Genomic DNA, 14,181 nt, shown 5'->3' on the forward strand with positions numbered 1-14,181 from the left:
AAAGAAACCCTAAACTTTTAGGACTTTCCACTTCCTCATTTGAAAACTAAGAAAAATATAAACAAACTCCTGGTATTGTTTTGAGAATTAGATGAGATAAGAAATGTAAAGTCTTCATTCGAGTGTATAGTCAACCATCACCCCCAAGTAAATTTACTGTCACAAGTTGAAATTTTTAATGAGTCATTCTCATTTTCTTATTATTGCATGAAGTTGTATATATCTGTTTAGAAATAAAAATGAGATTTTTACTATGACTACTAGCTGTAATCATCTTATTAGGTATCAATATGTACATGTACTATGTTGGGATCCATGTGCAAAGACAGCTAAATTAATACCATTACTATTCCTCTGCTAACAAACTACTTCTTCCACAAACTCTTACCTCCCTTAACTGCCGGAATTTGGCTCATCTTCTGCTTCCACACCCAGCCAAATCTTACCAGTATTGCTCCTGAACATCATGAGGTTGAAGGGCTCTGTTGGAGCCACCAGGAAGGCTGACTCTTGCTTTTACACTACGGGACCTCTTTTCAGGTCTAGTACTGAATCCTCCTGCCTCTACAAGTAGGGCTCGGAAACCTGGGTCATAAGTAGGTTGCCTTGTGTGCAACCAAAGTGGGACTGGGGTGGGGCAGCTAGGGCCCCAAAGAGGCACTAATCAAGATCCTGGTGAGTCATCCAAATGGTGCATCATTCTGAAGGGACTGGGTGGAGAGAGGCTCCAGGTGTGAAGCCAACAGGACCAGAACAATGTTTATGGAGAAAAGAGAGTTTAAAGCTAAGGTTGGATGGCCTTGCCTGGATTCTCAAGGCCTTTTATTTGGCTGAAGCAGCCTCAGATAGGGACAGGGAAGAAACCATTAAAGGTGGTGATGTCCAGCAGCCACTCAAAGCTTGTTTGGACCAGGCCTGGCAAGCAGAAGAGTGACATATTGTCCTGTCTGCTCACCTCTAAATTTGAACACTGAGTCAATGTGTAGGTCCACGGAATATATAGATTCACTTTCTGGCTTCTGGCCTAGAAAAGGCTGCATTTCCGTTGTTGTTGTTCAGGCCTGCAATTGTTCTGAAGCTTTTTTGTATGCTATTCATCTATTTCTGTCTTATTGACCGAGTCCTTTCATACTTGACCTAAGAGTTGAGTGCAACCCAAGCTACTCTGGTTATATTGTTATGCTAAATAGAAAAAATAATAATAAAGGAACTAATATATACTAAGAACTATTCCAGATGCCTTGGCATATATTATTTCCTACAATCCTTATATATAGGCAGAGGAAATGGTCTGGGAGAAGTCAGGAGCCTTGATCAAATCCAAAAGGTATGTCAGTACCCAACCCTCATTTCTATTGTACAACAGCTGAAGTGCATAGTCTATGCTGATGACAACCACAAGACTATTTGTTTCCATCCAAACATGAAAAAAGAGCACAGGCACACAAAGTCAGCAGACCTGAATTTGATTTTGTGTTCTAGCTCTTTCTAGATGGACAGAGCACTTATTCTCTCTTAGAATCCATTTCCTCAGCTATAAATAAGGAGAGTAATACCTATCTTCATTGAATTGCCTATGAAAGGTAAAGGATATAACCCATCTATAAGTATCTATAAACTCTAAAGCTATAATAATTAAATATAATTCAGATAAATGCTAAGTAATACACAGAGCATGGGATAATTTTTGACATGGGCTATTATTGAATTTCCCACCAGAATTTAAAAGAGATAAATTGGCTTTGTTTATCATTATTAGAGAGAGGGAAAATAAAAACTAATTCTCCAAGGCAAATTGTTCTGTCACCTCAGAACAAGTTTACATTCTTTCTAGTATATCAGTGGTTTTAAAACTTTTGTCTCAGCACCCCTCTGTACTCTTAAAAAAATATTAAAGACCTCAAAGACCTTTTGTTTATGTGGATTATGTCTATTGACGTTTACTGTATTAGAAAAGAAAACTAAAAATATTTTAACTACGTACTTACTAATTCATTGAAAAATAGCAATAAAACACTCGTTACATGCTAGCATCAATAACATTTTTTAGCCATTTTTAAAAAATAGAAGTTTTAGTGAGAATTGTGGCATCATTTTACATTTTTGCAAATCTCTTTAATAGAAGCGCTTAGTAGGAGCAAACTGAATTCTCTTATCTGCTTCTTCATTTAATCTGTTGCAATACATTTTTTGGTTGAATATAAGAATAAAACTCCATCTTCACACAAATATGCAGTTGGGAAAGGAAGGAGTATTTTAATAGTCTTTTCAAATAATTATGGATATTCTTCGACATTACACCAAAACTTGACAAATGTCATTTCTTCAAGTTTAGTAGCAATGTGGAATCTAAAGTGATAACAATGAACTTCGTGTATTTTTTACATTAAAATCCATTGATTTTCCTTAACTTTGATTGGGTCTTTAACTCATGCATAGTTTTGATAACATGCCATGCATGGGTTATTTGGAAAATATTGGTTCACTGAGTTATTTATATCTTCCAAATGTTGCCATACTTCATTATACAATATCAAAAAATTCTTCATCAATATCACCGATCTTATCCAGAAATGTCTTTAACTATTGAGAAAGTATGAAGCTTATAGTGACAGATACAAGTTTTCCAAAATTCTAAGTTTCATTGAAAGTTTGAATTTTGGCAACAAATATCGTCGGTTGTTTTCCTTGAAATGAAAGGGTCTCTCCATTTATTTGGGGGACAAAAATGCCAGATTCCCAAGTTTGAGTAACCATAATTTGTCTGTCACTCATTTTTTCAAGTAAATGGCAGTACGTTTATTTTAAAGTGGCTAGTTCAGTTCCCAACTAGTACAGTTTGGTGTCACCAACTTGACTTCTGCTAAGATGCTAACAGTTTTACCCACTGTTGCTTTTGCATCACAAATGCAAATGTCAACACAGCAGAAAAGGTAAATAACATCTTAGCACTATTATGAAAATGGTTTTAATTTCATAGACCACCTGAAAGAATCTTGTAAACCACCAGAGTCTGCAGACAAAACTTGTGTGCTAGCATTGTCTCTTAAGTGTTAAATGCATTCTTCATTCTGATGGTTTCCAGGATTTCTTAAACTTTCTTAACAAAAACTGTGAATGTAAGGTGGATTTGGATGTGTGAGGTAGATATGGATGTGTGTTAACATGAAAAGATATTCACAATATATCGATGAATAAGAAAAGTAGCGTTTACGCTATAGTCACAATTAAGTCATAAATATATATATGTAAATATGAATATATTTATTTATATATATCAACAAGAGAGAATAAGGTGGCTTATGAGTAATGGAAGTAATTAATCTTTTCCTTTTTGGTATACAGCAAAAGTATTTCATTACATATTTACTAAGCACCAACAATGTGATAAGCACACTTCTGTACTTTTAAAAAAATTTTTCAGTGTTTCTTATTGGGAGAAGTTGCTGCTTTTATAATTTTACAAGGCTTTTTCCATTTAGGGCACGGTACTCTCCATGGTAACTTTACTGTTCCTTACGAAAGCCTTGCTTCATCTCTCTTTAAAAACCCCACACTCACCTACCCAGGCCAACTTCACAAGAGTGCAGAAGTCTTTAAAACACTCTTTGTTAAAGTCTACAGCTACTTCCAAAGATATATTTAAAGTAACGTATTTAAATAATATCAGTATACACTTCACTTGGGGGTAGTAATCAGAGGTTGCAAGAAAAGTCTTCAAAGGAACCCTTCCAGTGCTCTTGAGTTGATTTGAGCTTCATGCCCTTCGTCACTGAAATTTCTCTGCTCTGTGCTGTTCAAGAAGTCTTTATCACTGTCTTTTTAAAATATTATGATGACCTCTCTAACAGAAGCATCTAAGATTTGGGGTTTGATTCCTAAAGAGGAAAAAAGGAAAAAATGCAAAGATTAGAATTGCAGATGGAAGAAGCCGGTCGGTCTTTATCTGTACTCACTGAGATGCTGGGACCTTGTAGAAAGAAGTCCGCTCTGTGGCTCTGAGGTTTGCTTACATGTAGTTAATATCCTTCAATATTTTGCATGTAACATGTAATTATTTTTAAATATTAATAACAAAAGAATGTCTCATTAAGTGGCAAGAATTCTGAAACTTTGAGCAAGAAGATAAATATCACGGTTGAATCTACCTTACTTTACCTTACGTTACTCCAGCTTTCTCCCATTATAAAGTGTTATCTTCTAAGTTAAAAACAAGTGAAATGCAATGGAAGTGACTGTTGTTGGTTTTTTTTAACCAGGCTCTAAATATGCCATCTCAATTCTTTTAAAAACACGTTAGGCTTGATGATATCCCAAATACACTTGAGTAAATACATTTCTTTTCAATATCTTATACTCCCTGGGCAGTTCAGTTCCTAGGTTTGCATAAAGAATTCCTGTTGTTGAGGTCCAAAAACCACAATAAATCCTTTCAGATGCTCTGCTGCACTGAACAATTTCACACTGTATTCTTTTAAACAGACTCCCTTTGTTTTTGTCAAATAGCAAGAAACTACAAGAAAAGTTTAGATATTGCTTTAGGACTTTACAGAGTCCAAAAATATATATCCTTCAGTAAGTGCAAAATGTTTTCCTATGTTAGTCAAATTATGTTCTTTCTCTCTAGTTATGTCTATGTCTCAAATGTTTTTTGTTTCATTGAATTTTTCCTAAAATGATTTTACATATCACTAAGTTAAGGAGTGCCTAGAATGTGTCTGTTGTAGACTCCTTCACTGCTAATTTAATTCCTGACTACAGAAAATACGGATGCTTTTATCACTTATAGTAACGAGTATTGAAAAAGTAATCTCATGATACACAAAGTGATGAATTAAGCATGTCGTAATAAAATTGGTGCATGGTCAGCTATCTCAATTTATGTTTTAACAGCTTCCTTGGCGGTCACACACCCACCGCTCCATTAGCCCCTGACTGCTCTCCTTGCCTCCAGTCTTCTTTCCTCCAATCCATTTCTCACACTTGCCAGAGTGGGCTTCCTAAAGCACAGATTTGATAACATCACTCTCCTGCTTAAAACCCTGCAGTAGCTCCACACGGCCCTTAACATACAAGTGTAATTTTCAAGACTCCTCCTTTCACTCCAGCCTCACCTGGGATCACTCCCTCAAACCCCAGCTCTGTTCTAGCCATACCATCCTTCTCTCAGAAGTTAGAAGGGCCTACTATCTCTTGCCTGTGGTCTCCCCTCTGTATCGCTCTTCTGCATGCTTACTCCCCAAGCCCACACACACCAGCCCCTCTGCTCTATCTGGGTGGCTTCTATTCATCATTCAGATCCCAGTGTCTCTTTAAGGCCTTCTCTGACCTTCACACAAAGTGAAGTCCCACAGCTTCTTTCAAGTCCCAAGACTGCTCTGTCATAGGCTCTTCAGGTTTTTATAATTTCTTGTTTAATTACCTCCCTTCCCCAGGAGGCATCAAGCAGGGACCATGCCTGCCTGTGTGCTCTACAGCCCCAGAATTCAGCACATTCATAGTAGGTGATCAAAAATACCTGGAGAATGAATGAGTGAATAATGCAGCCCCTGACCTCAAGAAGCTCACGATCTAGTGGTAAAGTAGACCAAAAGTAATGCAAAATCTGTTTCATTATCACCTCACACACCCAAGTCTCTTTTTAAAAAAGAAAAAAACAGCAGATATTGTGAATCTGTAGAACGTATTAAAAATAAAAGTTTAGTAATGCACTTTTATTGTAAAGTATAAAATACATAAAATGTTTAAAGTACAAGAATAAAATGAACATACTCCACACTCATGCCAAAGAAAAATAAAATTACCGTATTTGAGAAGCTCCCTCTATCCCTTATCTCATCACAAAATAAGGGAGGTTTTATAGTTGTTTATTTTTTGAATACCATTTCTTTCTTATCAGCTGATTTAGTCATATGGAATTTCCTGTAAAAATCAACAAAGTGCCAAAAATGTCATGTGTATTCGAATGCATTTGTGCTTATTTTTTCCAGTAATGGCTGTCATATTTGCTGAAAATGTCAGCAGTAATCCCCTATTACTATTTTTGTGACAGTAACACAGAAACATATTGATTGTATCTACCATCCCTAGTGCTAAAAGAGTGATCACACATCCGCATGAAGCAACCATTGTTCTAAACTAACATAAGTTTGCCTAAGCAAACTCATCAAGTACTTGAATGTCCAACTTTGTCACACACTCTACGTTGCATCTCCTCAAATTAAAAAATTTTGCCTTCATGATTCAAATACACAGTTTCTAGACATTAAACACCTTTGTACTTGAGCCAAGGATTCACAAAATATTTGAGTTCAGGTGGTTAGTGACAATACTTTACAGAAATGAAAATTATTTAAACTTTACCTTTTATTATAAGCCACTATATTTTCCCCCTCATTAGCAGCAATATTTTTTATATCAAGCAAGATGTTAGTTGATATTTGTCATAAAGTACTGTATGCAATTGGCTATGTGCTCTCTGGACTCTGATGTTTTAATCTTTTAACTGATTGTCACATGTCCAGTAGATAAACAAGCTGTCTGTGGCCCAAATATTTCTTGCCCCTGTGTATCCTGCAGCTTAGAAAAGCTCCCTCAGCAAGTAGTTGCCCAGAAGGCCTCATCCATGAAGAAGATGGATAGGAACCCCAGACGTGCCCGCCCTCTAGGGATTGCCATGTCTTATCTGTAATGTTGTCATCAGTGAATTTAGAAGCCACTGGAGAAAAGGGATGAACAAAAGAAACTATAGAGAGACTGATGGAGAAATGACAAGAATTGTGTGTTGAGTTAGGATTCCTGAGGTTATCAAGGCCATGGGGGAGAAACCAGAGGTGAGAGTAAGGGGCCATACCTCCAGAAAACATTGTCACTCTCAGGAATAGGAAAGATTTATTCTAAGCTGTCATGGCTGTGTGGAGATCCATGTAAAGAAAATTCCTCAAAAGTTATTTGAGCCATCATAGAAAAGCTGGTTATAAGTCAATCAGTCACATAGGTATATCTTAATGGTAAACAACTTTAACCTTCCGCATGGATTTTATGGCTGAAGCACAAACTTTGGGTTGACTCTTGTCAGAAACAAAATTTCATAGACAAATTTTTCTCAAGCACGTGTCAGTGTCAAAGCAATGTATGAGTTTAGGGAAAGTGTGAAAATAGAGGCATAATATAGTTGGGAAACAGAATGCTCACAGAAACAGCTAGGTTTTTCTTTCCATTTCATTAAAGTAAAAAGATTGCTGTTTGCTTTCAAAAGGGCATAGTACCATCATGTTCAGATCAGCTGTTATAATGGAAGTCAGCGGCAGGTGTGCAAGGCCAGATGCACAGACTGCTAGTGAGAGGGAAAAGAGGCCACTGGAGAGGCCGATATAAGCACACCTGTGTTTGAGATGGTAGTAACACGATTCCGTCCCCCATCTAGTAGGGCCGACTCGTATAAAAAGAAGAAATGTGTCAACAGGGATCAGAAGCAGAACATCAACTAATAGTTTTAGTTTAAAATAGACTATTTCTTATTTTTTTCAAGCTGCAAAGATATGGAAAACATAGTTTACCCTTTTATGTGTTTTTTTGGATGAGGGACACTTTTTTTATGTGATAGTAGTGTTCATTTGCCATTTGCATGTCCAAAATAATGTCATTTCTCTTGGGCTCTTTACCTAGCTACATCAACAACCACTCCAGTCCTGCCGTTTGAGTGATGACGTTAAAATTGCCAAATGGGAGTACTTGTTAGATTCACCTTGCCTTGGAAATAGTGCCAAGAGCAGATAAATGCCAAGAAATCTAGCAGATTAAAATATATCATTTTTCAATCATTATTGTCTTCAGCAGGCAGAAAATAATTTTTAAATGTTAGTCATTGCATGCTATACCGCTACATTGACAGCTTCAAGAGCCGAGTCTAGAGGAAATGAGAAAATGATTTTTATAGAGACAAAAACCTTCCAGATGAAAGCAGTGGACTCAGAATTTTCCTGTTAAAAAGGACATCATTTTTTGTTTTTGTTTTCTCTTTGAATGTGGTTTTGTTTGGTTTTGGGGGTGAGGGAAGGTTAAGAAGAGTTTACTTATTGTCCTCCAAGTTATGTGGAACATTGCTGAATCTGACATAACCGAAATTTCAAGTTTAGTTTTTGTTTTCTGTCTACTTAATCTCGGTAAACCACCCAAGTACTGTTCCTTAGAGCATATGCAACCCCTCCGAGAACGCATTAGCCATCCTCGCTGTGTCCTGAGGCTTGCTACTTTTGTTGCATGTGCCAGAGGTAAATACTTATCATCTAGCTCAGAGTAAAGTGAAGTTGTTTGCAGGAAACATTGATGATCAAAGGATATGAAATTGAGGATGTGGTGATTAGTATCAACTGGAACTGTCTGTCACACCATGGATTTGTCTCAAAAAGTTGAGTTGTTTGATCACTTGCTTTTTACCAAGAACTATAAAAACCCCAACCTTTTGATCAGAAATCCTCTTCCCTAATCTTAGCGATAGGACCCATCACTAACACTTGAGGCTAGAAATGTAGTTCACTGATTTCCTTTTCAAATGCAAGCAACAAAATCAATGAAGAGGAACAAATCCTGAACTTTTAGTGCTCTTATTTTGGAAACTTACTGAGCCAATGGTTTTGCTTTGCTGAGTTTAAAAATTAAGTTGAATAAAATAAACCTTGAAGGAAACAATGCATAGAAATGTGATGGCATGTGCTAGACTTTAAAAATATATCACAGCAGATAGATGTGCAAAGAAGCAAGTATAATAAAATATTAGTGGTAGAATCTAGGTAGTAACTATCTAGGTGCTCACTGTAAAATTCTGATAACTTTGCTGTATGTTTGAAACTTTTCATGGTAAAATATTGGAAAAGACATAGGAAGGTACATACCGAATATTGAATTTGCTTATTTAAGAAAATGTCATTGCACAATGACATAAGATTGAGTAATCTTAATGGCTATTTATGTTGGAGAATGCTCACCTTTGGAAAATAGAAAACACTTTTAGGAAGATTTATAAACTCTTCAGGTAATTCTCTTACAGACCAAGAGCCACCCTAAAGATAGGTTAGCCAGCATAAGGGAGGGACTGCGAGGCGATAGTGAAAATTGTACTGTATGCCTGCCATTTTATTATTCAACTAGTAAGTAACTGGAGTATCTATTTTCCCAGTTAGATTTAGCCATAAAGTCAAAAAAATGCTAAATATCTGGACATATGCATATGACTTAAAACATGGTTTGAAATGCATCAACATATTTGTTGTCCTTGTATTTGTTTTCACCCAAGAATATACCTTTAGAGCTGAGTTTGATTGCCATATGTTGTTTGCCCAAGCCCGGCCCAAAACTAAAAAATTGCACTCTGTGGCTATTTTGTTTAGCATAACATGATCACAGTTGGGGGGAAAAATATGACTGTGAATGTTTTTTAAAAAGGAAAAAAAAATAGTTCTTGAAAAATGCCAGACTTAAGCCCTTCTGCAAATGATTTTCTGTAATGATGACATTTTTTCTTCAGAAAGTTGATTTCCTCCAAATATAAGAAAAATAAAAGTTCTGAAAATTGTCTTTGTAGTTAAGGTGATTACTTTCTATTTAAAAGGTCTGTCCAGGCTTATGTCCTAAACAGGGGGAAACTCTGAACTTATTTCAGGCCTTTAGAGACACTCTTCCATCTCCCTCATTTCCTGTTTTCTTTTCTCATTGTTTCTTTGGCTGCCACAGCAGTGGTGTTTGTGGCTGTGCTGACACTGTGGATCTTTAAAAAAAGAAGGGACATGGGGCCAAAATAATGTCAAAGGACTGAGAAGCTTAATATTATAAGGGAGAGTCAAGAGGAAAAGAAGCATATTAAATGCAATAAACAAGCATTTGCTCCACCATCCTACCACACTTGCCACAAGGGACAGAAGCAATAACTGCAGCAAGAATCTCTACATTTAAAAAAAAAATAAGCCATTATTCCTCCAGAAACATAATAAAGGAAGGGTAAAGCCCTGACCTAGTCGTTTTTCTGCAAAGTAGACTTTAAATGAGTCTTTTCAATGGCAATTTTATGGATCTCTCAAGCAATCACCTTTTCTTTACTTTTTTTTTTATTATAAAAGAATTCATTCTTATTTCAAAAAGTACTCCCAAGTATAAAGGGAAGACATAGATCATGCATAATTCCATCTGCCGCAGAAAAGGACTTTTAATATGTGGTATATATCTTTCCAGATTTTTCTTCTATAAATATATGTCACATAATTGTAAATTTTAAAAGAGAAACATGCAGGTTTTCTCCAAAAAGACTTTGTTCTTACTTTCTTGCTTCATGCATTATCCCACCTCACCCTCTGGTATCTACATTTTCACTTTTCTTGGTAGTTCCTTTTTGAACTATAAACATACTCAATACCTTTACACAAGGGAATGGGGGAAAACTATAATAACTTTCCCATTATTCTTTCCCTATAATTTTTGTCTTTCTACTAGCATTCTTGCTCTCTCTTTCCCCCTTCCCTTTTTCTAACTGTGAGTAAGAACACTTAACATGAGATTTACCATCTTAAATTTTCCCCTTTTCATGCAAGCTTTCCTAGGGGAAAGTAAGTCCTTTCTCATTACCTTCACTCCCTTTCTGCCAATTCATTAATTTACTCTAATCTTGCTTCCATCTTCACTACTTCTGCTGTTCCTAAAGTACTTGACGACTTCCAAAATGCCAAATACAGTGAAAGTTTGCAGTTCACATCCTTTCTTGACCTCTCAGCAGCATTTGACACTGTCTAGAACTCTTTTTCTTTCAACTGCTTCTTATGGTTCTCCTCCTGCATCTATTGACCACTCCTGTTTAGCCTCCTTCACTGGGTTCTTTCTTTGGCCCATTCTTTAAATGTAACAATTCTCCAGGACTCTGGCCTTAGTCCTCATCTCTTCCATCTCTACATTTTCTTCTTTAATGAACTCATCCACTCCTGCAATTTTAATTATCCCTAGCAATCCATATGCCCTGCCGTGATCTCTCTTCTAAGATATAGAGCTGCATATCCAAATGGCTGACTGGATCTTTCCACTTGAATGGACTTTCCAAAGACACTGCAAACTCAGCAAGTATCTTCTTAGCACATCATCTTCTTTCCCAATCTTCCTCCCTCTCATCAATGCTCTCTCTCTTCAATTGGTAGTAACACCATTTAATAGCTGTCGTAGTGTAAATAACAGCAAAGACATTTTTTGAAAACAGTTGATACAAACTTGAACACTGAAAGAAGTAATATTTGCATTTATTTTGACATCTCAGTCAATTACAAGTTTCATTTTGGGCTAATTTATACGATTAGCTCTAAAGAAGAACTGCTAGAGAATTTGATAATTAGGAGTCCATTGGTGACTGTCAAGAATGCAGTTATAGTAGATTGCAACCTGATGATGACTGGTTTAGAAGTGAAGAGAAAGGAAGGAACTGCTGCTGGTGAGCATGGACCACTCTTCCACATTTGACAGAGAAGAGATAAGAGAAGTTAAATGAGTATCTTTAGGGGAAAGCAGCTGTGACGAAGTCATATTTCAGAACAGAGAAAACTGAGCAATTTTGCAAGCTTTGAGAAGGAAGGTGGTGAAGAAGAAGGGATTGAAGATAGTGAAAATAAGAAGGTAGCAATTGAATACTGACAACCATGAGGAAGAGAGTAGGAAGGTGTTTGTTTCTTTTGTCTATGTTATTTATTCTTCGTGTAACATTGCTTTAATAAATTCAGGTTTATCATTTATCATTCACTGCAGTGTTGGATAAATAATAGTGAAATTTTTTAGTATTTATATGCAATCTTTAATCTTTACATTTATTTTGACATCTGTAATTAGGCAAAAATTACAATTAAGGCTAATTTGTACAACTAACTAAATCATGTATTCCTTTTCCCTTTCAAAATTTCCTTTATGTATTCCATTCCTGATGAGATGAAGAATCCTATTTTTTTTTCCTCTCCAAAGACCCAGTACATAGTTGGGTATTCTAGATGTAAGTCCTTCTAGTTCTCTGTGAGCTGCTGCCACAGCATGGCTTCTGACAGACTAGCGGTGTGGTACTGTGTCTGGGAACTGAACCTGGGCTGCCAAAGCAGAGCACACCGAACTTTAACTGCTAGGCCATCAGGCCTGGCTCAAGAATCCTTTTAATTCAACCCATACAGAACCAGCATCTTTCAAGTAAAACTCTTACTTTTTAATAAACTCTTATTCTAAAATGAACATAGGGTGCTTCATTTTTCAGGTCTCTCTCCCATTAGATTCTGTTGTTGTTTTGTTGTTGTTACTTACTTACAAAATTTTCTTATATAACATATCCTCTATCTGTGGCCATATACTGTTTTCCTATCCAGTTTCCAAGTTTTATGGTTTATATAATTCAGGTGAATAAACCCACCTTTCTGTTCTACTTTTGCGGAGGGGAGAATAAAAGGGTGGGAAGCAGGAGGTAGCTAGGGTTGAGAGACGGTGGAATGTCTGCAGAGGGGAAAGGTTACCAGTTAGGCTCGATGTTCCTAAGAAAACTGCAGAGCTGATTCAGTGGTATTAAAGAAGTTATCAGCACTAACAAAGAACTAGATGGTTTTCCTTCCAGTTACTCAGAAAGGATTCAGAATGGTGTGTGGAAGATGGGAGATACTGTGTTTGGGGTTTCAGAGATGGGGTGCTTATCCTGACCTGAAAGCTTCTTACAGGGAGTGAAGCATTCTCAGCAAATGATGGCTGTTTCCCTTCTCTCTTTCCTCACTTCTCCCACCTCAAAGTGCTCCCCATTGTAGCTGCACTGCACTGATGCTCCCCCCTCAGCTGCACGTAGGTGAGCAGAGCAGAGAAGCAGCTATCAGCAGGCAGCATGCTAAGGCTGAGGTGGTGAGGGGCCTAACCTTACTGCCTCAGTGGAAACCCTCAGCTCCAGAGTCGGCCAGGGAAGGTGGGAGGAGCACAGGAAGTGATTACCCTCTGGCTTCTCCTCCCACAGAAGCCCTGCCTCCTCACGCTTGGACAGTGGAGAGGTTAGCTTTCTTTCTCCTTCTAGTTCAGTCCTTTGGCTAATGTGAAAGACCACGCAGAAGCTATGGAGTTGCTTTTTGTGCTTGACAAAAGTGCATAGATAAGAAGACAGGGATTCCTGGCTGGGAGGAGGGAGGAGAGCTGAAGATCCCTGCCTGTGCTGGCTGATCTAAGCAGGCAAAGTGGGAAGCTGAGTGCTTGAAAGAGGATTATGCTCGCACTAGAAATAAGCAGTAAGTGAGCGAATAACCATTATGGCTTAGAAAACGATTAATCCCCCAGGGGTTATGGGGTGAACTAGACAATATTGCTTGACTCTAGTGTAAAACTGTAAGGCTCCTGACTCTTTGTACAGTTGTGTGCTGTTGGGAGACTAGGGGCTTAAGTACTAAATCAGAGCTCTAAATGCCTCCTCCCACTCTTGGAAAATGCCAACTTCTACTTACAATAGTTGGGATATAACCTCCTTTCCTGACCTAGCCTCTTTCCAGGAAAGTGTCCCACTAAGTCAGATAAGGAGTTGAGCTTAAATTGGAAAAGTGGAATTTGGTATTGGTAGAAATTGCAATCTTGAATTATGTTCTGTGAATGCTGACACGTTATATCAAGTAGCAGTGATTTGCTAATCACAGGAAAGTCTGGGGCAGGGCATTAAAAGGGGAAAATTGAAAGCTTTTATGACAAAGAGGCTGAGCAGTCCATGTGCATGGGATAAAATATAAAAATGTATATAATTAATAATAGATGGATTTTTTTAAAAAAAGTATTAAACTAGAACAGGAGTCAGGGAAGGTAGAAATACTTGGACGAAAATTAGTTAGAAAAGAAGAAATTTTAGTTTCAGTGACTTTCTGTGCTAGCCAAAAATTTCACAATGTTTACAAAGTCAAGACAATGATTCAGGGATACTTCGATTATTGTCATACATTATAAATACTGTTGCTGGGCAAGATCTGTGGTTCTCTGGTCAGCAAGTTCTGGCAATGAAGTCACTGCCGCTGGGGCAAAGAATTCTGGGATGTCTGACAGTGAAATGGATGGAAGGACCCACATTCCATCTCTACTTAATGTCCTTTTGTCCAGAAATCGGGTCATGCAAATGAACTACTTGGTATGTATACAGATCAATATTCGGAAAGGCATTTCTAA

The 14,181-nt window shown here is 37.3% G+C and overlaps 1 protein-coding gene across 13 annotated transcripts in view; it reads left to right on the forward strand.

Moving 5' to 3' along the window:
* Window positions 1-14,181, forward strand: part of PEX5L (peroxisomal biogenesis factor 5 like) — a 209,296-nt gene that overhangs the window by 43,590 nt on the left and 151,525 nt on the right. For 3 of the 13 annotated variants that reach the window (XM_044771124.2, XM_014838346.3, XM_044771126.2), the window contains exon 1: window positions 13,017-14,143. The exons of 6 other annotated variants lie outside the window; for them this stretch is intronic. In XM_044771124.2, the coding sequence (XP_044627059.1) occupies window positions 14,051-14,143 (93 nt within the window). In that variant the 5' untranslated portion in view covers window positions 13,017-14,050. Of the gene's footprint in view, window positions 1-12,995; window positions 14,144-14,181 lie in introns of those variants that run through there. 4 more of the 13 variants (XM_044771125.2, XM_070509377.1, XM_070509378.1 and 1 more) reach the window with 4 other exon arrangements.

The sequence above is a fragment of the Equus asinus genome, chromosome 5 (assembly GCF_041296235.1).
Source record: "Equus asinus isolate D_3611 breed Donkey chromosome 5, EquAss-T2T_v2, whole genome shotgun sequence".
NCBI classification, from domain to species: Eukaryota; Metazoa; Chordata; class Mammalia; order Perissodactyla; family Equidae; genus Equus; species Equus asinus.